Below are 26,291 nucleotides of genomic sequence, written 5' to 3' on the forward strand. Positions count from 1 at the left end.
ATAACATGTGCTAAGGTAAAATCAAGCAGGCAATCATAGCAAGAAAATAAGAGTTATTATCAATAAATTCATTGACAGTATTCTGGGAAAATTAACTACATTTTTAAAATGCTATTTAGATAGTCATTACAGTAAAAAAAAAAAAAAAAAAACCTGGGTGAAATAGAGATCTGAATTTTTATGTAGATACTAGAAGAAAATGTAAATAGATTATTGAATGAGAAATGACTTTCCCATTTATAAAAATAAATAAATATACCGGATTGAGGCAATCAAAATGAAAAATAACTGAAGATCAAAGTATTACAAATGAAATGTAAAGATAAGCGTAATATTGCTAGGTTGCTTTTGAGAAAAAGGTACATAAGACAATATGAGAGAAATAAGTTATTAGCAAAAAGCTCTTAAAGTGTAAGTTGGTATAAAAGGAAGCCTGTGGTGAGATTGCCCATCGCAAGTTCTTTGAGAAGCAAAAACTGTTGCAACCTGCAACAAAAAAGAAATTGGTCTCTGTGTCACACCCTTTCACGTTTGATTAATTGTTTTATTCCAAAGAAAAACTCTAAACTGTATAACATTTCTAACAGCAAAAAGAAAATCCTTGTTTCCCAAGAGTAGGCAAATCAGCAAGACTCTGCAGCTGGGGTTGTCAACTTCATTTGCATCTGAATCACCTGGTTGCTGAGCCCCACCCTCAGAGGAACCCTTTAGGCCTGGGTGGCTCCCAGAATTCACAGCTCTCCAGTGAAGTCTAAGATGCTGGTATAGTCCACCCTGATAACATGGCTTTGGGCAATGGAATGATGTGTGTAAAGAATCCCAAGGAAATGAAAAACTGCTGACTATAGATAGAAAGTTAAGTAAAATTTCAAAACCAGAATTCACAATCCAACAGTTCTCAATCAAGTATTTAACTTACTCGGGAAAAACAGCCTGCAAGGCAGCAGCATGCCAAAATTTTAAAGTGATGGTCTTCAGGGAATCGAATTAAAAGCAATTGTTTCTTGAGGCTTTTTGGTATTTTCCAAACTGTCTAAATGATATATTGCTTTTATTAATCAGGAGGGAAAGAGCTCAAAAATTTAAAGGCCTGCGTGCTTAAAACAGAATAATCTGCCAAAATTTAGTGGTTATATTTAACGTGCAGGCTGTAGAGAGGTACTTTGTAGAAGGGAACACAGAACTCTACGAATGAAGTTAGCATTGTTTTTATTAAGCTCTAAATTAAATGACTGAAGTAGAAACCACTAAAAAGGATGGTCATTTATTTCACAATGCCCAATCATAGATACAAGTTTTCAATGCATTCTGTATCGTGAAATATGTTACCTGTTTCCACCTCTTCTGGTAATTAATGTTTGACCTGCTGCAGTCAAATCTGTTCATTCATGCATTCATCTTTTAATGCATTGCATTTCAAGGTAGGTGTATTGATTAGTTCAACAGGATTTCAAATCCATGTGTTTATGACTCAAGTGACGTTTTTGTTTTGTTTTTTTTTTGTTATTAGGTCTGAGATATAACTCTCTTATTTACTTATTTTCTTTTGGTTTTATTCCATTTTGGTTTTGGGTATATAGCTTGGTGGTTAGACAATCATATGTTTTACATGGTGTTCCCCTGATGTTTCCAGTACCCCAACTGGCACTGTAACTGGACAACCAGTGGCTCTGGGCTGCCTGTCACCACTTGAGCCAATTAAGCAGAGATACATATGAGCATTTATTCAAATAATGCCAGTAAGTCTTCCACAAAAAAATCTGCTCTACCCCCCTCCCTCCCCATAAGCCAGCTGCTTATATTTTGTAGAAGGACAACAATTACATGAAATTAAAAATTGCAGGCCAGGGGAAGTAGGCAAAGAATAATGGTTGCAGGTTAGAGGCAATGCAGGCAGAAGGGGTCACAGAGGGCGGGTTTGCAGATTGCAGATAACAGGGGCTGAGTTCCAAAGGGTGGGTGCCTCCAGGACTAGACTGCTTCAGCCACAAGGTTGTTCTCAGGAAAAGGAGGATGGACTGCATTCTGATGATAGCTCCCGTGTCCCAGGGCATACAACTCATCAGGGTTCGAATGTGCTTTCTCTAATCAGAACAGTCACAATTGATTAAATCATTTGCCATTGGTGATTAGTTCATCCCCAGCCCCTCTCCCCTCAGGGAATTGGGCTCAATGTTCCAAACCTCTAATTGGAGGGTCCCTCCTCAGGCAACCAGCCCTGTCCTGCAGCTACCTAGGGGCCTTCAGCCACCAGTCCTTCATTAACATAAAAAAGTCACTACACTCTGGAGACCAAGGGTCTCTGAATCCTTTGTGTCAGGAACAGGGGACTAAGACCAAATATTATAGCAAAAGAGGCTTCTCACACACCTCCTCCCCGATTCTACAGAAAATGGTAAAGGTTTAGGCGCTCTGTGAAAGGAGCAAGAGACCAAACAGAAGGAGCTCACACTGTTTTGAAAGGTCCTGGCTGATTTAAAAACACCCATGGAAAAGGCATTTTCCCATAAGAAATAAGGGGAACAGCGTGGGGGGGGCAGGTAGGATTCAGTAACACTGCAGCAGACTGGGCCATTGCGAGCATCCCAGCCTCCAGCCAGTCCTGCCTTTCCCTATTTCCAGCCCTTCCTCTGCCTCCATGTGAGCCATCAGGACATAGAACCTCATGGTGCAACCACACAGCTTGCTGGGCACAGTATGGCTAAAAACACAAACGTACAAAAGCAAAGCAAGCAGCACTGGATGCTTTAGGGAGATAATTGGCAGTCCTAACATTCACTATTTCCTAACTTCGCTAAGAGATCTTTGGTTGAGAAACATCAGCCTAAAAGCCTCCCTCTTAAAGAAAGAAGAATGCTTGTCTATTCTCAGCAGCCACTATTTTGCTGATGTTTTTCCTCCACTTTCTTCCCAATGGTGTGTTGATTCATAGGAGGCCAAAAGTGTCGCGAACCATATGGCCATTATTTTCCTTCCCATCAAAAAGGGTAAATACAGTTAAAACAAATTGTCAGTGAGATATTTCTGGTATAAATGAACAATTCACTCCAGAGCTGCAACCCTCCAATGGCAAGTATTTATGGCTGAGTCAAAAACCCTTAACAAGGCTCATGATAGGAATGCTGCCAGATCTTCCCTCGGGGCCTGGTGGACAGCAATGGCAGTAAAGTTATTGTTTATCCTGAATTAGAGTTTGGGGTGGGTTAGTGAGTGAGGAAACAGTGGGGTCAGATTGGTGAGAGAAATCACTCAGGACCTAAATATCTGATTGAAAAGAATGCTGGGGAAAAACTCACAGAGCCTAACCCTCTAAGCAGCCTAGGTGGGTCATAGAGGGTATCAGAGTTATTCTTACTTTTTTACCTCATTAAAAAAGAAGCAGAAAGACTGGATTTATTTCTATGTACAGATGGAATGTTCAGTGTGTGACTTCCCACGAGGTAAAGATATGTGAGCAGACAGCCTCAGGATTACCTGGTCTACTGCAACTTTTTATTTACTACACATATATCCAATCTCCGGGCCACTTTTAACATCCATTTGATGAAAACTCAGAGATTGAGGAGAGATATCCTGGGCCCAGACCTGTCTTCTAATTCTAATTCTTTCCCCCTGGAATTTCCCTGGTTCTCCCAAATGCCTTTTCTTTCCTTTTTTTTTTTTTTTTTGTTGTTGTTGTTGTTGTTGTTGTTTGTTTGTTTGGCAAATGCAAAGTGGTGATTAAGTCAACTCCAGAAGTGCAAATGGGGCTTAGGTAAAACTGATAGAGGTGCTTTATATATTTAAGCAACAACTGACATATAAATTATGGATAGTTTACTTATATTTTGTATCTATACATTTAAAGTGGAGTAAATAAATAACTCATTTCTATTTGTTTTGTGTTGGAGTTCCATGTTGAACAACTAGTCATGAGTGACAGAGGAATCTTGCTCCTGAGGGCATGCCCTCCTCTATGGGAAAAAACAGAGGGTGTGTTGGTAAAAACTTGTGAAACAAGTATAAGTTTCGAGGGCCACTGGAAAGAACAGTAGCCTGAAGCCGGCTGAACTTTCCTGTGGGCCTGAACTATTTAGCAAGTGGATATTGGTGTGGTAATAGTATTTCAAAGGTCAACTTTCTTTGTACCAATTGATTTTATACCCTTTATGTTTCAGAAATCTTTCCCTGTTGTATAGCAAGAAGATGTTAAAGGGTAAGTTCTTTCAGACAATTAAAGGACCATGACATCTACCTCTAATCCTTCTTCTGTATGAATAGCAACTAACCGCCCTCAAAATAAAATCATTGTCAGATTTTAGCTGAAAAATATAGGCACTGAGAGTCTGAATGATTGTCCTGCAGCAAACCAATGAGGGGAGCAAGCTTCTAGCCCTATGTTCAGATTTTGTGACAGTGGGTCCCTATGTACAGATTTTGCGACAGTGGGTTTGCCTCTTTCAATGGCAAATGACTTACACAGTTAAAAATTTTACATCGGTTGGCAAAGAGTCTAAGACTGGCTGTAATGTTTATTTACTTGATCTAGCTACATTTCCTGGTGTCATTACCTGCGTGATGCCCTACTATGGGTCAACATTCTCTACAGTGACTGGTGAGCGAATGGCAAGAGTTACTTAAGTCAGCATATGTGGCACACAGATGATGACATTCTTTGACTTTGTACACCTGTAGAGAAAGTTTTTAAGATTGATTCTGCCGTATTAGACATCTCACCTCCCCCCCTCCCCAAAATATTTCTGTCTGGCTATATTTCTTGAGCACGCACCTCAATTTTTATAAATCCTGGTTATTTAAAGGAGACTGTATTCATGTATCATAAGCCAGAATGACAAGACTGTATGCACACTGCTCACCTTTTCAGTGAGAGTGAATGTGACAGACCTAAGCCTGGCCCTCAACTAGTGCCTGAGAACTGGGATTTGGGGGCATCCCACCTTTCCCTAACTGTTAAGGAAAAAACCTGTTCTCCTCCTGGGGATCTGTCAGTCCTTCTGACTTGGCCCCACGCGCTTTCCTGATTTGCTTGGTTTCTCTGCTCTAACAGATCAAAACCATCCTTTTGGAATGTCATCATTAGGAAGAGAGGCCCCCTCTCCCAATTCTGTGGGAGGACAGGCACCTTGCTCCAAGGGGCAAAACCTTGCTCCAAGGAAAGACTAAAAAGCTCGTTCTAGGATGACCTCAGTGACCAATGGGGCCACCAAGTCCTCTACTTGAGGACCTTGACAATGTGGGTGTCATGGGTTGTAGCTGCTGGGCTCTACAAAAGGGGAGATTCTTTCTGACTTTACAGTCTCCTAGCAGATTGCCTGTGACGCACTCCTCAATCCCAGTGGAGTGCTTATTCAATAATGAAATTGTGTTCTTTCTTTTCCACCTTTGTGGACCTATTTTCTGGGTAGAGAGGAGATTTGGGTTCTAATTATATTGTAACTCCCTAGTACAGTGTTATCCTTACTGTTGTCTTACCAGGCATGACTCTCCATTACAGTGTCTGCGTTACGTTTATGCACAAGGCTATGATGAGAAATGTTTCAAATGCTCTACTGAGATCAGGATAAACATTTCCCCATACAACAAAATACAGTAGGCATACCAATATTGTATGTACTATTTAGTTGCAAAGGCCCATAAATGTGAGAGAATATAACTATTCTGAATACTTTAACATGGAAATTGTTTTCTCTTGTCCCTATGAGTAGAGGAATGCTTACCACATAGCTAATTGACTAATATGCTCCCTGCCCCTCCTAGCAAATGTAACAGACATCTGAATTCATGCATGTATGGGCACACAACTTAAGAGAGTGAAGCATTTATCTGAGTGCTCTATATAAATCAAAAAGCCCTAACATGTTAACATCAGGACAATAATCATACCCTGCAAACCTATCTTTCTATATTTGCAAATGTGTCTCCGAGTGGCCTTGATTTGGGGGTCATTTGCACAACCATTGTGTCCTTGAGCTTCTTTGAAGACAGACAATATCTCAGCCTTTGTTAGTGCAATCTTCTCATTGCCGTATACATTCTTCATTTGCCCATGTTCATCACTGTGATGATAAGAATTCTCATTTCACTCACTACTCTCCATAACTAAAGTTGTTCCTCCCACCCTAACAATCGGATCAAGAGCCATCACCATGTCAACCTGTATCTGTGAAAGGAAGAATCTCTTCCTGTAGGCTCATCCAATAAAATGCCACTCTTCTAGTCAAACAACTATAAACATCACAGTGACATTGAGTTCCAGCAAAAGTAAAATATATTGAGTTAATTCTAGAAATGAACTTTATTGTGGCCAAAGAGGTTGCAAAAATTTTTTTTATAAAAGCTACCCAAAAATATTTCTCAGATTAATAAATGCCCTTTAAGAATCACTGAATCATTTCAGTGTAAATTACTTGATGATACAATTTAGGGTCCAAAAATATATCTCTACAAATGATAAATATTCACTATTCATTTCCTGTTCTTTTCAAAACAGCCCTCTGCAAATCTACTGAGTCACCCTTGAATATTCTGCAGGAGTCAGGTCAGTTCATGATAGAAATACTTCAGTTGAAGTTGGAAGTCGTTGACTAATTGAACTGTGATACTGAAAATTAGAATTGCCATGGAGAATGGAACACCATTAATCTTATATGAAGAGCTAAGTTTTTAAAATTGTAAGTTGTTTCCTGTTTGCCTTGGGGAAAATTTCACACCATCCTCTATGCTCAGTTCTTAATAAGGCTCTGAGAGACAACCACAAGCTGTTAACAGTTTCCAGATATTTTAAAATGAGAAACCCACCCATGACAGAGTTTAAATGGCTGTTTTGTGGCTGGAATCATTAGGGAAGTCTCTGGAATAAGTATGGCCATGGATTTTCATTGGCCAGAAAGTCAGTGCATGGATCTGAATTTGAATGTCTACCTGTGTTCTAAGCTCCCGGAGAGAAGAAAACTTCATGAAAATTGTTGGAAATTGACGCTGTGGATAAAGACCCACTTAAAGAAAATCCTTTCCCAGGATTAGCTCTTTCAAATACCACCCACTTACACTCTATTGTGATGTTCCCTGCGAATCTGCTCTAGGCACCTGACACACCAACACACTCAACAACGTTCTTTCTGCAATAGCATCGCCCACTCAGCATGACCTCTTTCAACGTTTCTTTCTCTGTGACATTAACTTTCTATTACTCAATTCAACATCTTCTTTATCTATACAAACACAGTATGCATAAAGAAATGACTGTGAGATCAGGAGAGATGAGAAAATTAATATTCAGGGCAGTGTCTCCTGAAAGAACAGATTTGAGCAGAGCCAACAACATAATGGGCCATGATTGAGAAATCAGCTCACTTGTGATGATGGAAACTGTTTCATCTGGATACCCAGTTGTTGCCTGGAATCTTAAAAACATCACTACATTGGCTGGACCATCGTGGTTGATCTGTTTCGTCTGAGGCTGTGTGAACTGGTAGGAGGTGCAGGCCGTGCTCTGGGACTCTGGTCTATGGTTCCGTCATATGAACTAACCATCATGCTCATTATGTTCTATGTATGTGACGATAATGAGAGGCCAAGGTCCATCACACTGTGCCAGGGAAATGGGCACATCTGGCAGCCCCATGAACACCAACTCAGACAACTCCCATGCCTACAATGTTCACATCTATTATAAAGTCCCAGGAGTGGAACAGAACATTCTGGATTAATGAACTCTAGATCTCATGGAAGCAATCTATGGGAAGGCTCTCTTGACTCTGGCACCATGTTTTCATACTGAATACTTTTGCCACCTTCCTTTTAAACCTCATTCCCTAGACCAGGGAGACCAACAAATATGTACCATTTACAGAAAATATGGTAAAGAAGAAAAATAAAATTAAAAAAGAAAATAGACTTTTTTTTGAAAGATATAAATGCAAACAAAGTTCATGAAAATTTCTTCTCAAACAATGCAATTAACCTAAGTGTTCAGGTATCTTTGATCAGAAATCACTAAACAGAAAATGTCCAGTATTGATGAAAAAAATATAGACCTAATCTAGCTAGAAAACTGAAACACAAAATGGACACAGTCTCTACTAGAATACATACAAATATTAACATAGAAGGAATCAGCTAAGAGCATGCATTAATACAAATTCTGGAAAGATCTGACAACTTTAAGCAGAGATGTCAAAATTGGATACCTCAAACAATTTCTAATATAAGAATCTGGACTGCTGCAAATAGATGCAGTGACTCAAGCATATAAATTTCCAAGTTATAAGTGTTTGAGAAATTCAAGATGCATAATGGTGCAATGAGTGGGGAGCAGTGTGGGCCAGTGTGGAAAATCTTGAAGGTGGTGAGATCTGATGGAAATGCTAAAGGAAAGAAGGTAAATGTGTCAAAAGTTGATAGGTTGGTTAAGAAAAGGAGAAAATAGTAGAGAGTGAGTGACAAGCACAGCTGACATTTCTATCAGACCAACTTCTCTCTCCCCTCTGTGCCCATTATCTTCACATACATAGAACATGTGCCAAGGTGGGTAAAAGGCCCGTGGGCCACCAGCAAACCTGTTCAAACCTGTTCAAAGCTTGAGTCTGCATCAGCCCAGAAAGGGGCACCTGTTCTTAACTTATCTGCCTGGAGGAGGTGTCGTTTGAAATTTGTCTACCTGAGTGGGCTCCCTTGAAGCCTAGTTTGAGAGCACCATCATTCATGTGCTATTGAACTCTTAGCTCATTTCCTCTGCCTTGAATTTCACTTCTTAATTCTATACACAGTAACTATTTGACTTACACTTCCTTGAATGTTATTTTGCCATCTTTGGTCAAGAATTGATAATGGCCAAAAACAAACAAAAAAGAATTGACAGTGGTTTTCATTGATCGTAATGAGATCCAGAATTTCAACAAGGTATCACTTAATTGTGCCTGTCACCTTCTAGGTTAACCCGTAACTCAGAATCTTTGTACCCACCTAGCCAGTCACCCACACACAACTTCCTCGTCCTCTCATCCTTACTTCCTGTTACTCCCCGTCCCTTGTTTTGAATCTTTTCTCTACTCTGATCATCAATGTCTCATTTGAAATTCGATGGTTCAGTTGAGTGGGCTCATTGGTAGAATATTGGAGAAGGACCTGAGCAAACTATACTACTGCTCAGCAGTGGCCAGTGGAAGTTTGTTTAAAATAGTCTCCTCCAGAAACTTCCTGAAAGAGCTGATTTCATTTCTTTGATTCTCCTCTTTTCATAATCAACAAGCTCTGTTAAAACAATAGTAGTTTGACATCATTTAGCTAATATTAAAAGACATTAAAAATTCTTTTGGGGGAAACTAAAATACTTTTCTTATGACTAATAAAATTCCAAAGAATATTAAGAGCCGAGAATAATTTTGGTCACTGTTGTATGCACACATTTTCCCTGATGCTTGCCCCTGTGGTCTAGACAAATTTCAAATGCAGAAGAGTCAGTCTGGAACTATTTCCTACTTCTCAGAGCCTGGGATCCAAGAACAGGAGACACGTATTTCTTTTAATTTAACAAAGAAAATCCATAGTAAATTCTGGTTTAACTCATGCTTCTGCCACTTTCTCTCTCTTCAAAATAAATCAAGGCCTGGCTATATAACATATAGGTTGACATTGTGTCATCTCTTGGGTGACCTATGAGTACACAGTACTTGTCGGAATATGAACAAAGGCAGACAGATGTCAGGGAAGAGCTCTGTGTGTGTGTGTAATATGAGTCCTACTATAAAGATGGAGGTAACAAAGGATGCAGAGCAGTTTATTAAAAATTGTGTCACAATCACCTTTCCCTTGACAGTTGAGATAAATTAAATCTGCTCTACATCTTACACCTGTCTCTCTGCTTTTAGCTCTACATTGATTTTTTTACTGAACAGCCTCAAGCTTTGAAACAATCAAATCATACCAGAGAAAATACATGCGCTCTAGTTTTGCTTTCCATCTGATTTTTAATATTCAGTACATACTTATGATTATTTTAAAAGAGAATGAGACCAAAGCATACAGTCAACAGCTGTCATCTTCTGTCAATGATTACTGCTAACTAATAGGCCCCATTGACATCCTTTCAACCTGCCCCTGAATCTCAGAAAACCATTCTGTGGGTTTTCAAAACAAATGGACACTCACAATGCTGCCCCATTACGTTCAGTTGCTTTCATATTCAACAGTGCTACCAGCTTCTGTACAAAGAAAATAAATCATCTTGTGCAAGAAACTGAATCATGTTTTGACAAGAGAAAGATTTTTTTTTAAATTAGTAAGAGTTAAATAACTATATCTCCTAAATATCTATTACCCCATTTTCTCCATGATTTAAGATGTTTATAATCACTTTTTCAACATATAATGGACAAGGTCTAATTTCATTGGTATTTGAAAATGGTTCTTTATGACATTTTTCTGAATAGACCATTTTCTTGCCTTGGTCCCAAAAGGAGATTAGTGACTATGCTCAGTCTTTCTTTTATGTGACAAGGTTTAAAAAATACTTCTGTAGTGCAAGGTTATGTTTAGGTAAGAAATAGTGTCTATATGTGTCTAAAGGAATGGAGTCAACATTTAAAGTGAAGAATCTCAGTTAATTTTCTCTTCCAAATGGCTCATCAACCTTGTTTTGCATCAAGTTCTGAAAAGAATGTGCATCCCACAACTCCCCAACCCACCCCCACCCCTGTCATTAAGAGGAGCAAAGGCGGCTTGATGTGATCCAAGGTGACTGTAGACCAGGGGTGGGGAACCTTTTTTCTGTCAAGGGCCATTTGAATATTTATATCACTCACAGACCGTACAAAATCATCAACTTAAAAATTAGCCTGCTATATTTGGTCAAACATTTAATTAACTCACCCCTAATGCCTTGGCAGGGCCAAACCAAATGATTTCGCCGGCCTTATACATGGCCCACAGGCCAGACATGCCCTACCCCTGCTGTAGACAGAGGGCTGTTCTCTGACAAATGTCCTGCTTAGCACAAACAGGCCATTGTGTATACAAAATCTTTTTATCTTCCTTCCTAGGGCAGGAAGAAACAGCGGGTTGCAGCCTGAACTATCCATAAAGAGACAGCCAAATCCTAAGATGCCATAGCTTTAAAAGTCTATACACAAGCAAGGCACATGGGCTCCCTGGAAGCAGATGACAGCAAAGAAGAAAGAAAGATGGCTGGCTGGAAGGAAGAAAGGAAAGAAAGGAGGGAGGGAAGAAGAATTTCTGTCACCAATAAAAATAAATTATTTTCTCTAAACATGTCCCTCTGCAATGAGAAAATGTGCCCAGAGGACAAACCAGGGACGCCTGGGATGACCTTTCTCACACTCAGTTGTAACCCAGGCCTCTACACAGACATCTAGAGTGGCTGGTCTCTCTGTGTTTGCACTTCAGCAAGCAAAAAATCATTTTTTCTTACTGTTCCATGGCTTTTGTGAGGCCTAAAGCTCACATAGGTAAGGGCATCCTTAGGATCCGGGAGACAGATTACTAATGCAATGTGAGTACCGGGCCCTGGAAGGAACTAGCTCAGCTAAAAGGCCCTGGAGTTCAGCTTCAACCTTGTCAGGGCCAGCTTCTGCTCACAGATCTGAAAGAGCTGAGGGATTCAAAGCTCCAATGTGTCAAAGAAGCAACTCTATTATCAAACATTTATTAAATTCCCACTCAACACAACACTGACTCAGCAAACACTAATCCAGCAGCTTCTTGTTATTGCCGAGGTTATATGAGGATTATGAAACCTAGTCACCACCCTCAAAAGTTTTAATGCAACTGAAAAATAAGAAGGTATACAGATGGAAATCACAAGCTGGTGAGACCAAGTATTTTTTCAGACTCCCTGAATTTTTTGTTTAATTTCAGGAATATGGGATAAATCAAGAAAACGGGAAAGATTTTTTATTTTTAAATCTGTGATTGATGGATTAGTAAGATAAAGACTAGCATTCAATAACTGACAACTTACCTAAACCTATTCATTAAAAAATATTTTGACCCTAGCCGGGTAGCACCATTGGTTAGAGCATCATCCCAATATACCAAGGTTGCGGGTTCAATCCCCAATCAGGCCACATACAAGAATCAACCAATGAATATATAAATAAGTGGAACAACAAATTCATATTTCTCTCCCTCTCTCTCTCTCTCTCTCTCAAATCAATTACTTTTTAAAAAACATTTTGAAAAATAGAGTTATAGAAAAGACAACAGAAACCAACCGACAGTGGTTTGGTTTTTTTCATTTTTGACACGAGAAGGCCTCTGTCATATACTCACCATCAGTTACAGTCAACCTTACCACAAAGGTTTCATTTTCTCCTGTGCTGGCCTTGAAGCTACAGCGGTAAAGTCCGGAGTCAGAGGCCTCAACGTAGGGCATGACGATTAAGCTCCTTTTCATCCTCTGGTTGCAGTTGGTCAGTATTGGTCTCCTAAACCTTGAGGGGAAGATTTTCCCTTGGGACAAGTTGCATCTGGTTAGGAGGTCAATCTGATGGGACTGGATCTTTTCCCATGTGACTTGTTGCATGGGATCCTTCGTTTTAAGTTTGTACGTGAATGTGATGTTTTTTCCAGGTTTTGAGACCACATGGCTATCCGACGACGGCACAGCTATCTCAAAACTATCTGAAAAGAAGAAGACATTGATTATACTTAGGTCCTCATTTTTTTAAATGGAAGGGTAGAAGCTACTCAGAAAATGGCATAAAAAAGATTGGTGATGTCATTTAACATAGTTTTAGGAATTACAGACAGCTTTATACCACATTTTTCTAAGAAGAAGGTTTTTGAAAGGATGTGCTCACACATATCTCTTAACTTTTACTTGGTTAACCATATAGCAATAAACATCATCAAAAGCTCTGGTGCTTGTATCAAGAGGTTGAATGTCACAAGTGATCATATCAAGAGGTTGAATGGGCTGCTGTTTCACACACTGACTCTGAGTATCAAATATCCTATATAATAAAAGGCTAATATGCAAATAAATCGAATGGCATAAGGACCAGTAGTTATGATGCACACTGACCACCAGGGGGTAGATGCTCCATGCAGGAACTGCTCCCTCATGGTCAGTGCATTCCTAGTGGGAGCACCACTTAGCCAAGAAGCCAGGCTGGCCAAAACCAGTTTGGCTCAGTGGATAGAGCATTGGCCTGAGGACTGAAAGATCCCGTGTTCGATTTCAGTCAAGGGCATGTACATTGGTTGCAGGCACATCCCCAGTAGGGGGTTTGCAAGAGGCAGCTGATCGATGATTCTCTCTCATTGATGTTTCTAACACTCTATCCCTCTCTCTTCCTCTCTGTAAAAAATCAATAAAATATATATATATTTTTTTTTTTAAAAAAGAAGCCAGGCTGTAAGAGCACAGAGGCCAGGCTGAGGGACCCTGCCACCGCTTCCCGCAAGTGCAAAAATTTCATATACTGGGCCTCTAGTCTAGATTATAATAATGCCAACTAAGATTTTATTATTCATAAAAGAAATACCAAATCATCTTCATTGAATATATACATAAATTCATTTTTCAGACATATGGGTTTTCTTATGCATAAAGTAAAAACTCTGTGTTTTACAACTTCCTGGGTAATTACAGAGTCCTCCAATATTCCCCCACCTTCCTACCACCATAGCTGGAATACCCAGCACACAGCACTTCGTACATAATCATTAGGTGCCTCAAACAGCAGTTTTTATAGTGTGGCTTCAGATCCCAAAGAGTTCCTGTATCCCTCTCTGAGACCTGAAATATCACACCAATTTTAATAGTCATATTAAAATGTAATTTACTTTTTTAACTCTTATTATATAAGAATATGTATATTATAAATTCACTCTTATAAGAATATTTGGTAGAGATTTTTCAGAGTCTCTGATAGTCACTGGGATGTATGTTATGTGCTTATAAATTCTGGTCTTTTAAATTTTGTTTGGTTTTCATTTCCATCACAATAAATATTTATAGAACAAAATTCTTTGGGGTCTTCAATCATTTTTAAAAGAATAAATGTGGAAAAACAATTCTAAAATTTGTATGGAACCACAAAAGGTTACAATAGACAAAACAAGCTTGAAAAAGAACAGAGTTGGAGGTGCCACACTTCCTGATTTCAAACTAAACTACAAAGAACAATAATTAAAACAACCTGTTTCTGGCAAAAAGACAAAAATACAGACCAATGGAAGAGAATGGAAAGCCCAGAAATAAATCCATATATACATGGTCAGCTGATCTACAACCAGAGCGCCAGGAATGCACAATGGAGAAAGGATAGTCTCTTCAACATATGTCCTTGGAAAAACACAATAGAAGAGGATAAAATCGGACCTTTCTCTTATACCAGGTATAAAAACCAACTCAAAATAATAAAGACTTAAATGTAAGTCTTGAAACTATTTAACACTCCCAGAAGAAAACATAGGAGAAAGTTTCATGATACTAACCTTGGCAATGATTCTTGAATATGACACCAAAAGCATAGGCAACAAATGGAAAAATAGACAAGTGAGACTACACCAAACTAAAGTATTTCCTCACAGCAAAGAAAACAGTGAACATAGTGAAAAGGCAACCTATACAATGGGAGAAAACATTTGAAACATTTGGAAGGATTAATTTCCAAAATATGTAAGGCATTCCTGCAACTCAATAGCAAAATAAAAAATAACTAATTATTTAATTTGAAAAAATGGGATAAAGAGTTGAATAGACATTTCTCTAAAGATGATGTACAAATGGCCAACTGATACATGAAAAGACGTTCAATGCCACTAATCATTAGGGAAACGCAAATCAAAATCACAATGAGATATTACCTCACATCTGTTAGGATGACTATTACAAAATAAAATAAAAGGAGAATTGAAAAACAATTGTTAGTGAGAATATAAAGAAATTGAAACCCTTTTACATGGTAGGTAGGAATATAAAATGGCACAGCCTCTATTGCAGCACTATTCACAAGTAAAAACATGTCCATTGATGGATAAATAGATTTTTAAAGTGTGGTATATATTACAATGGGATGCTATTCAGCCTGCAAAAAGAAGGAAATCCTGCATTCTGAGACAACACAGATAAACCTGAAAGACAATATGCCAAGTGAAATAAGTCAGACCATGTATATGGTCAGTTGGTTTTTAACAAGAGTGCCAAGAATGCACAATGGAGAATGCTGCATGATTCCACTTCTGTAAGGAATCTCAAATGGTCAGACTCATAGACTCGAAGAATAGAATGGTGGCTGCCAGGGGCTGGGCAGGGGAGATGTGGGGAGTTGAGTCTCAGTGGGTGTAGAGTTTCACTTCTACTATAATAGATAAATATATTCTAGAGATATGGTTGCTGGACACCATAGTGCCTGTAGTTAGCAACATTATTTGTATGCTTAAAAATCGGTTAAGACTTTAGACCTCATGTTATATGTTTTTAGCATAATAAAATATTGTCTCAAAAGGAGTATAAAGGGATCCTGAGACCAAACAATTGAAGAATCTGATCTAGAGAATAACCTTCAAGAATTAGGTTATTTGGGGCGGGGGTAAGTTATGTCAGTCTATTTAATCCAATAGTTCTGCTATGGCTGACGAGGAATTTCAACCGATTGTCCAAATAGAAAGGGCAGTCATGGTGTCACAGGGCACATGGACCCTGGAAAATAAGAGGAACTGGGAGAGACCAATCCCAGCCTCGCTGTGTCACTAACTTGCTCAGGTTGGCCTGGGAGCCACTTTCTTGACGTCCAATGAAAAAAAAGAGAGGAGAGAGGATCCCCAAATGAAGTCCAAAATACAATAAGGTTCGCTGTCTGTGTTCAACTAGAAGACTGTCTGTGAAAGTTTCGTCCCCACTAAACCACCTTCTTTTCTTCAGCAAGTGGTTCCATGTGTCAGAAAGTTTTTGGAAAGAGAAAACCACAGCACTCCCGCTTCTCACCCCGTAGCTGGGCAACCATTTACCAAAGCTGACACTCTACCCACATGACAACCACACAGGAAACATTTCATCTGTGGGTTATCAGCCAGCACAAAAACAGAGGGGGAAATAGAAGGAAAGAGAGAAAATCCACAAGAAATGAAAAAACTAAGAATATTAAAGGAAACAAATGAGCAATTAGAATAAAACTAACACAGGAAAAAGAAGTCATGAGAAAACAAGAAACCAGAGACAGTATCAGTAAAAGGCTGAATCAGATCACAGCACACTGTGTTGAGAAAATGAAAGGACATAAAAGAAATGACAAAAAGAAAGGGAAACCCATTTTTACACGGCGCCAAAGCCTCGAAAATGAGACGCAGGCTGGCCTGGCGGCAGCCCTGATATTATTCTTCAGTGCTCACATACCTGCTTGTTTTCCTCTATGACTACATCTGTCCCCCAATCTCAGAAACCTGCTTTATCTGCCCCTCTAACCCACCCTTCAACCAGAAAGCAACACCATGGACTGCAACTAGATGTGAAGTGTCTGTATTTGCACGAAGGACAGACCCAAGAGGGAGGCCAGGCCTAGGGATCTCTGGGAAAGGAGGGCTCTACATCAGTACCGAGGCCCATCTGTCAACAGACACAGGGGCTGGAACTGACAGAAGCAGGCCCACCCCAGAGGCAGGTGGTTTGGAAGCAGAGAGTGGACTCCCTTAACCTCTCCCGATATACCAAAGAGCTGGCTGGAGTCAGGTGAAAATCTAGGGGAGGTCAGCACAACCGGCCTCCCTCACATGGGGCCTGCTGCTGCCCGGAGCACCAGATCCTCCTGTTCGGCACATGGAGAGCGACCAAAACAACCTGAAAACCGGGAGGACCCCATGTGCACAAGGACCCTGGCACCCTGATTTGGAAAGTAAATCTACTTAAAATGGGGATCAAATTGTCGTTGTTAATAGGAAAGAAAGGTTTGATTATAATTGAATCCTAAAAACAGAAACAAAAATAATAAAATCCAGTTAATTTTACATTTCTAACTAGTTACGTATTAATTCTTAGCATAAACATAGAATAGATTGCAACTCAATAAAAACACCCTCAGGTAAGAACTTTAAAAATAATTTAAAACTTTATTTTTAGAGAAGTTATGGGTTTACAATAAAATTGAAAGGGAGGTACAGAGATTTCCTATCACCTACACACAGTCTCCCATTACCTCCATCCCTCACCAGGCTGATACTTTTTTTTTTACCGAGAATGAACCTACATGGACACATCATAATCCCACAAAGTCCATAGTTCACCTTAGCATTCACTCTTCATCTTGTACATCCGTGGTTTTGGACAGATATATAATGACTCGTATTCATCATCATAGTATAAGAGTATTCTCACTGCCCTAAAAATCCTATGTGCTCTGTCTGGATCCCATCAGCACCGATCAGAAGCAGCAAGGCCACCCATTGGGGGATCAGCCTTCTTCTCCACGCCCCTCCACACACGTGGCCATTCTCTGTCCTTCACTTAAAGTGCAGACACAGGGGAAGGAGCCAAACCAGATAAAAATAAGCTAAAGGACTGCCTGACTGAACAGCACAGATAAGTGGGAAGAACAAGAGCTGCTGGAAGAGATAAAAACACAACCTGACAAAGCGTCCCGAGGCCGAGAGCTCGGCCATCTGTTTCAATGGAAGAAGTCGTTGGAATCAGGCAAGCATGTCCTAGCTGGCAGGGCAGAGGTGCGGCCCAGAAAACACACACTAAGAGAAGGTGTGCAGTTTGTCCAGAACGCAGGGCCCCTGTGAACACCAAAGAGCCAGAGGTTATGGCCCGGGTCTGGGGCCACTTGTGATTCAAACGTCCTGTGATTCACCTGCTGTGGCCACAGGTGGGCCCCCAGAGTCCAGGCTGCCTCCTGGCTGCTTCACGGAGCCCCCAGGTCTTTAGGGTGTTCATCTGAAGGGGCCATGGATCCTCATGCTGTAACTTTAGCTCACAGGCTTTAATTGTTAGAAAGCAAACTCCGTCTCTCCGTTCCAGTACAATGAGGGAGAACAGTGCTCTCTGTAAGTCAGCACCACGAGGTTTGCTGTAGTACAAGAGCAACAGTGCACTTTCTCCAGCCAGAAACGTAAATGACTCCTGGGAGGTAAGAATTTTAAATAGTAGAGCTCAGAGGGCTTGCAAACCTAGACGGTGACAAACAGCCCAGGGGACTGGCTTGTTTTCCACCAAAATGTCAGCAGTTGGCCTCACAGACTTGGAAATTGCTGGTAGACTTTCTGCATGGCCGAGTTTTACAGAAAAAGAATCAAAAGATGAACACCGACCCTAATCCTCCCCGACTAGAAAACAGACTGTGTCGGTGACTATCATTGGAGACGATGGTAAGCAGTTTGTCTCATATGCATTTAACATTTTCAACATATTTCAAAAGCAAACTAACAGGCCTGGCATTTGCCCTTACCATGGAATTTGCCCTTACATTAGATGCATTACATGTGCTAGCACCCCGAGTCCTCCCGACAGCCCGGAGGCAGGCCCAGCTGGAGGCAGGCCCAGCTGGCGGGTGGCAGAAAAGGGAGTCCCACAAGGCAGGAGGCTTGAGCAGCGCCCCTGGACCAGGGCTGCCATCCCTACCCAGTGAATGGACACACAGGACACTCCGAGTGGAAACTGGGCTGCTTTCACAGAGGAAGGAGGCTCCCAAGGAAGCCCCTGTTCCTAAATATCTTATTTTATGATGCTTCAAATCCTATATCAGAAATCAATTTCTTTGCTTGTCCTTGTTAAAATGCACATAACGACCTCAGTTCCCAGCTGCACCAACAAACACATCCAGGAAAAACTGCCCAATAGATTGTTTTCCAGTTAGAAGGAATGGAAGCCAATTCCCATTGGCTAGTGTCTCGGAATACACTGGCTGCAGCAAAGGAAAGGAGTCAGGAGCCTGCCTTGTCACAGGTCACAGGTCACAGGTCACAGGTCATAGGTTACAGGTCTTCCCTAGGCCCAAAGTTTAGGGGAGAATGAGGGCCTGCAATTGCCGGGTGGGGGATTTAGACTAGAAGACAGATTACAAACAAAATTGCCTCTTTTATCCTTCCTTCCTTCCTTTCTTCCTTTTTTCCCTTCCTTCCTTCTTTACTTCCTTTCTTCTTCCCTTCAACAGAGATTACTATGGGTTGACACAAAGACAAGTAAAGCACAGTGTGAGCTGATGGGAAGACACACAACCAGGTAGGTCATTGCACCAAACCTCTAGAGATTCCCCAAAATTGTTACTTTCATCTTACATCATCTAGACCAGTGGTTCTCAACCTTTCTAATGCCGCGACCCTTCAATACAGTTCCTCATGTTGTTGTGACTCCCGACCATAAAATTATTTTTGTTGCTACTTCATAACTGTAATTTTGCTACTGTTATGAATCGTAATGTAAATATCTGTGTTTTCCGATGGTCTTAAGTGACCCTGCTAGCAGTTCTCAACCTGTGGGTCGCGACTGTACAGCCTAGAGTGTTAGGTATGTCCTGACATATGTGGATAAGCATATTTTTAATTCCTCAGGTAATGTATTAGGAGAAAAGGCAACTGAAAAGGGTCAAAGATGAAGGCTCCCATCTAACAATTAATCCACTGGTCACTAAGCTTTGAAGTATCAGGAGAAGGTTTTGGGAAGGAAATAAGGATCAGTTTGGAACCTCTCCGAAAGAAGTAAAGAGCTTTATCGTGGCCAAGAGTCCCTGGATTCGAGCCTTGAACATGAGTCAGAGCTTCCTCTCTGAGCCTGATGTCCCAGGCATGGCAGACCCCAGCTCAATCTCAAGCAGGGCGCACTCACCACAGCCCCACATCACACAGCTCTTACAGCTTTCGGCAGTGTAGGGAGCCAACCCCATTCAAGCAAACCAACCCTTAGGATTCTATGGTAAAAAGATTGATGAGGCCATATTTATGGGCTATATATTTGGGCAAGACCTATCCTCACATGGGTAGCTTACAAAAGAGTCACATGCTTTAATCATAAATTCAGTTTAAAAATCTTTACTAAGGGCCTAATATATGTATGGGACTGGAGCAGATATTAGGGATGCAGTGAAAAATAAGACAGACATGGTCCCTGTCCGCCCAGTGCCAATATAGTAAGGAAGCCATACTATGATTAAACAGATCGTCAGAGTCCACGCAGTGGGAGCCAGGACAGGGAAGCAGTGGAAGAGGAGGTACATACAGCCCAGGCACAGAAGCAAGTCTTGGCTGGACTTAAAGCAAAGACACAGAGGTAAGCAACCACCAAGGACACACCGATGCACGTCGGGAATCGTAGGAAATGCAGGTGGAGAGGAAAAGGCTTGGGACATTGGCCAATATGCTTATGCTTAGTGTTGTGGCGTGAATGTTTGGGGCTGGACAGTGAGACTTCGGGGAGACGGAGCAGGTGGCTGTACTCGGTGTGGATGAAGGAAGTAACCGAGGTCTAGACACTGAATGATGAGAAGCATTTGAGAATTCCTGTCACTGCTGGAGGCTCCGCAACCGGAACAAGAGAAAAGGAGGAAAAGGAAGAGAAATGTCAAACATCGAAAAAGGTTAAAACTTCCAACAGTAAATGTTTTGACAGTAGAGGCTTCAACCGCTGCATCGAATGCGAATTGGATGTTATCTCAGCTAATTTGCTGCTTCATCTCTCAAGGATAACCAAAAACTGGCTGCGGCCTCTCTGTTTCCATTATGCTCAAGGTGAGGAAGAATATTGGAGAAGCTTGAGCAATTCAAACACACCAGAAAAGCTGTCAGGGAGATTTTTCAAACATAGGAGAGGGGGGAAAAAATGACCTTTTATATGGCTAAAAAGAATATCTAAAATTGTGCCAATGAAGCCTGGAGCCACGGAATGTTATTATATAAGAAGAAAGATTTCATTTTCACCAAAATACTTAAAGGGTCATCTGGGAGGCAGATAAAACCTTTCAAACAACGTCTGGCAGCAAAAGAAAGCTAATGACTCCACTTTTCAAATGAACCAAAGACAAGAAGATTATCTACATTTTAAGAATAAATAAACACTGAAGAGACAAAGCACATTATCTCTGTGTGAAATAAATGACACTCGGCAAAGTATATTTTCATCTTTTCTTGCGGAACAATGCAGGGTCAGGCCAAACAACGGAATCGTTTATCATGACCGATGCCCACGTACAAGTAACAAGATGTGGAGTTTGCTGAATAGGAACCAACACTGCACAAGGATTTAAAAAATTAATTTCTTAAAAAAAAAAAAAAAAGTCAGGTAGTCACCTTCAGGAATGTGACCTGACGTGGCCTTTCTGTTCATTAATCAGCCTAAGTAACTGCAAATAAAAGCTAAGGACTCAAACATTATGTGGCCTACACACTCCAAATTTTATCCAATTCTGTTTGGAATAATTTGCCTTAAGATATTCTTTATTTTTATTATCATGGTTTGGTTGTGTGTGTGTGTGTGTGTGTGTTTGTGTGTGTGTGTTTGTGTTTGTAGAAATAAAAAAAGAAGATCTCATTTCTGCCTTGGGATAATTACACAAGGGAATACCAAGAATCCTCACTCTTTCTGTTAGCCCTTATTATCAGTGACATTGACACAAGAAATTCCCCATGATAAATGACCAGCCATCAATGACTAAGCAGAGCACTAACATAGATACAAACCTGGAGAAATAAGCATTCAGAGGTTTTTATAACAGCACTGAAAGTGTGGCAAATATATTACAAAACTTTACATTTATTCGAATGAGAATAAATATTATTTTTCAAATATTTACATGGGCCTAATAAGGCATAAGAAATAATTTCATCGTCAAGAGGACAGCCTTGCTGAGACTATACAAATGTTGCAATAGACACAGACCTGGGTAAAAGGAACAACTCACATTGAAGGTCCCATGGCCTCATTTAGAAATGCTGCATTTCAATAGCATCTCAGATGCATGTCTCCACTAATTCCATCAAGTCAGGAAACTGAGACCCGGTTATTCTGAGGACATACAATGCTGAAAGCAAGTGCCTCGGAATTCTACCCCAAAGCAGCTTGAAGTGGTGAGGATGGGTGGGAGTTAGAAGTGCTGGGAACAAAGTCGGCACAGTGCTGGGGGGGGGGGGCGGGGGGCACGCTCAGGGAGACAGCACAGTGTTGTGGGGCTCAGAGAGACAGCACAGTGCTGTGTGGAGGACTAAGGGAGTGCTGGGGGGGAGGGGAGGGTCAGGGAGACACAGTGAGGATGGAGACTGGCAGATCCAGGGCTACAGTGTGACTGATGAGAAGCCCACTGAGATTTCTCAAGTCTCTTAGCAGCAACTGCAAAAAGGTTCTCTTTTATACCTGCTTGCCCATCAGCTCTGGCCTTTTTAAAAATTTGCTGTTCCCCAGTGAGGACTCTATTCCCCCTCAATAGAAATCCATAAATTTATCTCCACAAATCCTGGAGGCCTAAAACAAAATTAAGTAGATTAATGGGAAACTTGCAAAAAAGTGACAAGCTTGATAGAAGCAACACATATGATTCAGGATGGAAAGAGAACAGTCAATAAACATCAATGGAATATTGTGCCCTCGGACTGCCACAGAAAAAATGTTTATAGAAGAGAGATACAGCAATGTTTATAAAGGACGGCATGCACAGACATCGTCTGAATTGACAACTGCTACAGAAACTGCACATTTTTATATGATCGACACTTGATTGTTCTATAGACCTCCAAGCCAATACTATAAAACTAAAAAAAAAAAAAAAATTATATTAATCAAAATCTGGTAGACTCCTTAAATTTATATGTACTAGGTCTTTTGTAAGTTTTATTGAATTTATTGGGATGACATTGGTTAATAAATTTTATAGGTTTAAGGTGCACAACTCTATAATACATCACCTGTATGTTGCATTGTGGGTCCACCACCCAAAGCTAAATCTCCTTCTATCACCATTTATCTTCCCTTTATCCTCTCTACCTCCCCCCAGCTCCTGGCAAGTGGTAGTGTGTATTTATAGAAATACTCCCGAACTTTCACTCGGTACAGAATGTCTCATTCCTTAGGGAACATGAAGAGGTAACTCAACAGAATGGCCATGCATTGAGCATCTGCTATGTCTTAGGCACACACATCATCTCATTAATTCCCAAGCCTGCCCATAAGATGCATATTTTTATTCCCACTAGAGTCCGGTGCATGAAAATTTATGCCCTGAAGGGGAGGGGGGTCCCTCAGCCTGGCCTGCCCCCCTCACAGTCTGGGAGCCCTCATGAGCAGGAGGCAACCCGGCAATCAGGGAAAGGTGACGCCCCCATCATACCTCTGCTGCTGCTACTGCTGGCAATGTAAGCCTCAGTACCTGAGCCTTGGGTGACCCTGGATGGCTGGGGAACTGAGGGAACTGGGGGACTCCGGAGGCAGACGCATGGAGTGTCCAGACCCCACCAGGGGGGACAGGCCCAGCCATAGCACATGCCTACCACCCTGTGGGGCTGTGAGCACTGCCTTCTTTGAAGGTGTAGCAGTCGGTAAGCATATTCCCTCCTTATTTATTGGCTATGGGCACTGCCATCTTTTGTGAGAGTGTAATGGTCAATTAGCATATTCTCTCTTTATTAGATAGGATTCTATAGATTAATAAACCAAAGCTCAAAAAAAATGAGGGGACTTTCCGAATGACACAGGACTAGTTAGAAGAATTCCATCTTTGTTCTTACTGTCATGAAGACAAAAAGCAAAACAATAACTGGAGTTTCTCTTAATAGATCATTGTTAATAGTGAAATCTCCCATAAATTAGTCCTATAACTGAACTCAACATCAGATGTATATGTAAAATATTTTAAATTGTGGTAAAATATACATAACATAAATTTACTATTTTAACCATTTTAAGTGTCCAGTTCAGTAGTGTTATGTACATTCACATATCTGCAATTAATCTTCAAAACTCCTTTTATCTTGCAAAATTGAAACTCTATACCTATTAAACAATTCCCCACTATCCATCCCTACTCCCTGACAAGCACCATTTTACTTTCTGTTTCTATAAATTTAATTACTGTAGGTACATCCTATAAAAAAAATCATTTGCAAATGGCAATAAACTATTCTGGGGGGGGGGGGAATAAACTGGTGGAATAAATGACCCAGGTATCTCAGTAAACTACAAAATCTGTAGAAAATGGTAGATACATGTCAATCAACTCCCCATGGAAAGAATATATTTGGAGGAGGGGGATCTCTTCTCCTTTTGTTTTTCTTAATAATGAAGTTAGGTATAAATAATTATTTAGGGAAATAAGTATATACCAAAAAAAAAAAAGGCAACAACTTCAAACTATGTTTTACATATTACGGACTATAAATGTTACCTTGAGGGAAAATACTTCATACTCCCTGGAAGGCACTCATCAGAGGTGTTCTGTTCCCCTTAGACATGTTTGAAATTAACATCTTTCCTGTGTACAGGTTTTCTATGGAAGCATCACTTGCCACCTTGTACCCCCATCCTTTTGCCATTTTACTGAGCAAACTCCTAAGGAGCAACAAACTCCCAGTGACATCCCACAAGTGCAAGCACTGTGCCCAACGCTGTTGGAATCACAGGAAGGGTGATGCTGTCTTTGCTCATGCCTTTTCTGTCCCTTAAATTCTCTTTCACTCCATATGCAACGCACCCTGCAGAGGCAGCTAAGAAACCTTGCCCCGTTCTTGAAATGAGAAACAATGGAGGAATGGCTCCAAACAATGGTTTCAATCCTGACCAATAAGTAGCTTCCACTATTGGAGAATTAACCAATCACCTAATGAAGTCCAGAATCCAGATCTCTCCTACTGCCCTTCCCCTCAAACTGTGACCCAATGTATTTTTCATATGTCCCAGATATAAAGAGCATTTCCCTTATACATCATGTTTTTCATGATGTGTCTTCCTTCTAGAATCATAATTCAGACTTCCAAGCTGGGGCAGATACCTCCCATGGTTTCCTCAAACTGGAAGTGATCTCTTTACCTCTCAAGTCCCAAAACGCTCTTCCAGGCTACATAACGAGTTCTTCCCTGCACTGTGGGGACGTGGTCCACATGTTTACATAATCAGAAACTTCTAAAACACAAACACCTCACTCATTTCCCTTTTTTCTTCACATCAAAAGGCAAATGTCTAGGCAGTGGATTTAGAGAGGGTGTACACTATTATTTATCAACATTAATCCCATCAAAAGTAGACTCTAATGCCTTAAAAGTGTCATTTGAGCAACAATGTTGAATAATTTGCTCTTTAGTTCAAGTCTGCTATTTTCACTGAAAACATATGAGTCAGAGTGTGTTAAGTATAAAACTGCTCAACAAAACACGAAGCCAGTAATTGGAAATGTTTCTAACTTATTGAATGTCCATTCTTTTAGCAACCATTTCTAGAATTGAGGAAAAATGGAAGGAAGAAATGACAGAGTACTTAACTACATTAAATAAAGGTTCTTTTTTATACTTATTCAATGAGCAACTGTGCTTCCTAAAAAATAAGCAAGATATATTTTGAGAAATATGATGTCATAAGCTACAAGGGCAAGCTAAGAAAGTCTCATTGCACTGTTACTGAGTTATGTCTCAGAGACAATAATTGAATCCCCTGCTGCCTCGGATGAAAAATGATGTATAGTTCTCCCCTTATCTGAGGGCGATATAGTCTGAGACCTCCAGTGGATGCCTGGAACTGTAGATAGTATGGAAACATATATATAATTTTTTTCTATACATACATACCTATAAGAAAGTTTTACTTATAAATTAGGCACAATAAGAGATTAACAAAATAATAAAATGGAATCATTATAAGAATATACTATATATATATATATATATATATATATATATATATATATATATATATATGTCCCTAATATGCAAATAGACCAAATAACGGAACAACTGGACAACCAAACAACTGGTCACTATGATGTGTACTGACCATCAGGGGGTGTGCACAAAACATGGCAGGAACGAGCCATGGTGGGATGGTGAAGCAAGTGATCAGGGGCACCAGACCACGGTGTAGTGCCAGTTGCTGTCATCGGGGCAAGCCCCTGGTTGTTACTGAAAATTCTTTGCTCCCGCATGCCGCAGCCCTGCCTGGCTTTTGCACCTGCTGACGGTGCTTGCCCCATTTACACCCACTGCTGGCACCAGCCCCAATCTCTTTGCACCATCAGTGGCTGTGAGTGGCAGTGGCAGAAGTGGGGCTGCTGGCAGACAGGGGTATGGGGGCCATGGCAGGAGGGGCTAACACCCACCCCTGTGCCCACCCACAGCCTCACGGCCCACAGTTCCTTTCATGGTGC

General features: G+C 40.6%; 1 protein-coding gene across 1 annotated transcript in view; it reads right to left on the reverse strand.

Annotated features, from left to right (window-relative positions):
* LOC311624842 (CD226 antigen-like) overlaps positions 1-26,291 on the reverse strand; it is a gene marked incomplete at its 3' end in the record, with an annotated part of 58,888 nt that overhangs the window by 21,024 nt on the left and 11,573 nt on the right. Inside the window, 1 exon segment of the mRNA XM_084888431.1 lies at positions 12,289-12,639. Coding sequence (XP_084744557.1) covers positions 12,289-12,639 — 351 coding nt within the window.

Source organism: Pipistrellus hanaki (genome assembly GCF_964339955.1).
Source record: "Pipistrellus hanaki genome assembly, chromosome: 6".
NCBI lineage: Eukaryota > Metazoa > Chordata > Mammalia > Chiroptera > Vespertilionidae > Pipistrellus > Pipistrellus hanaki.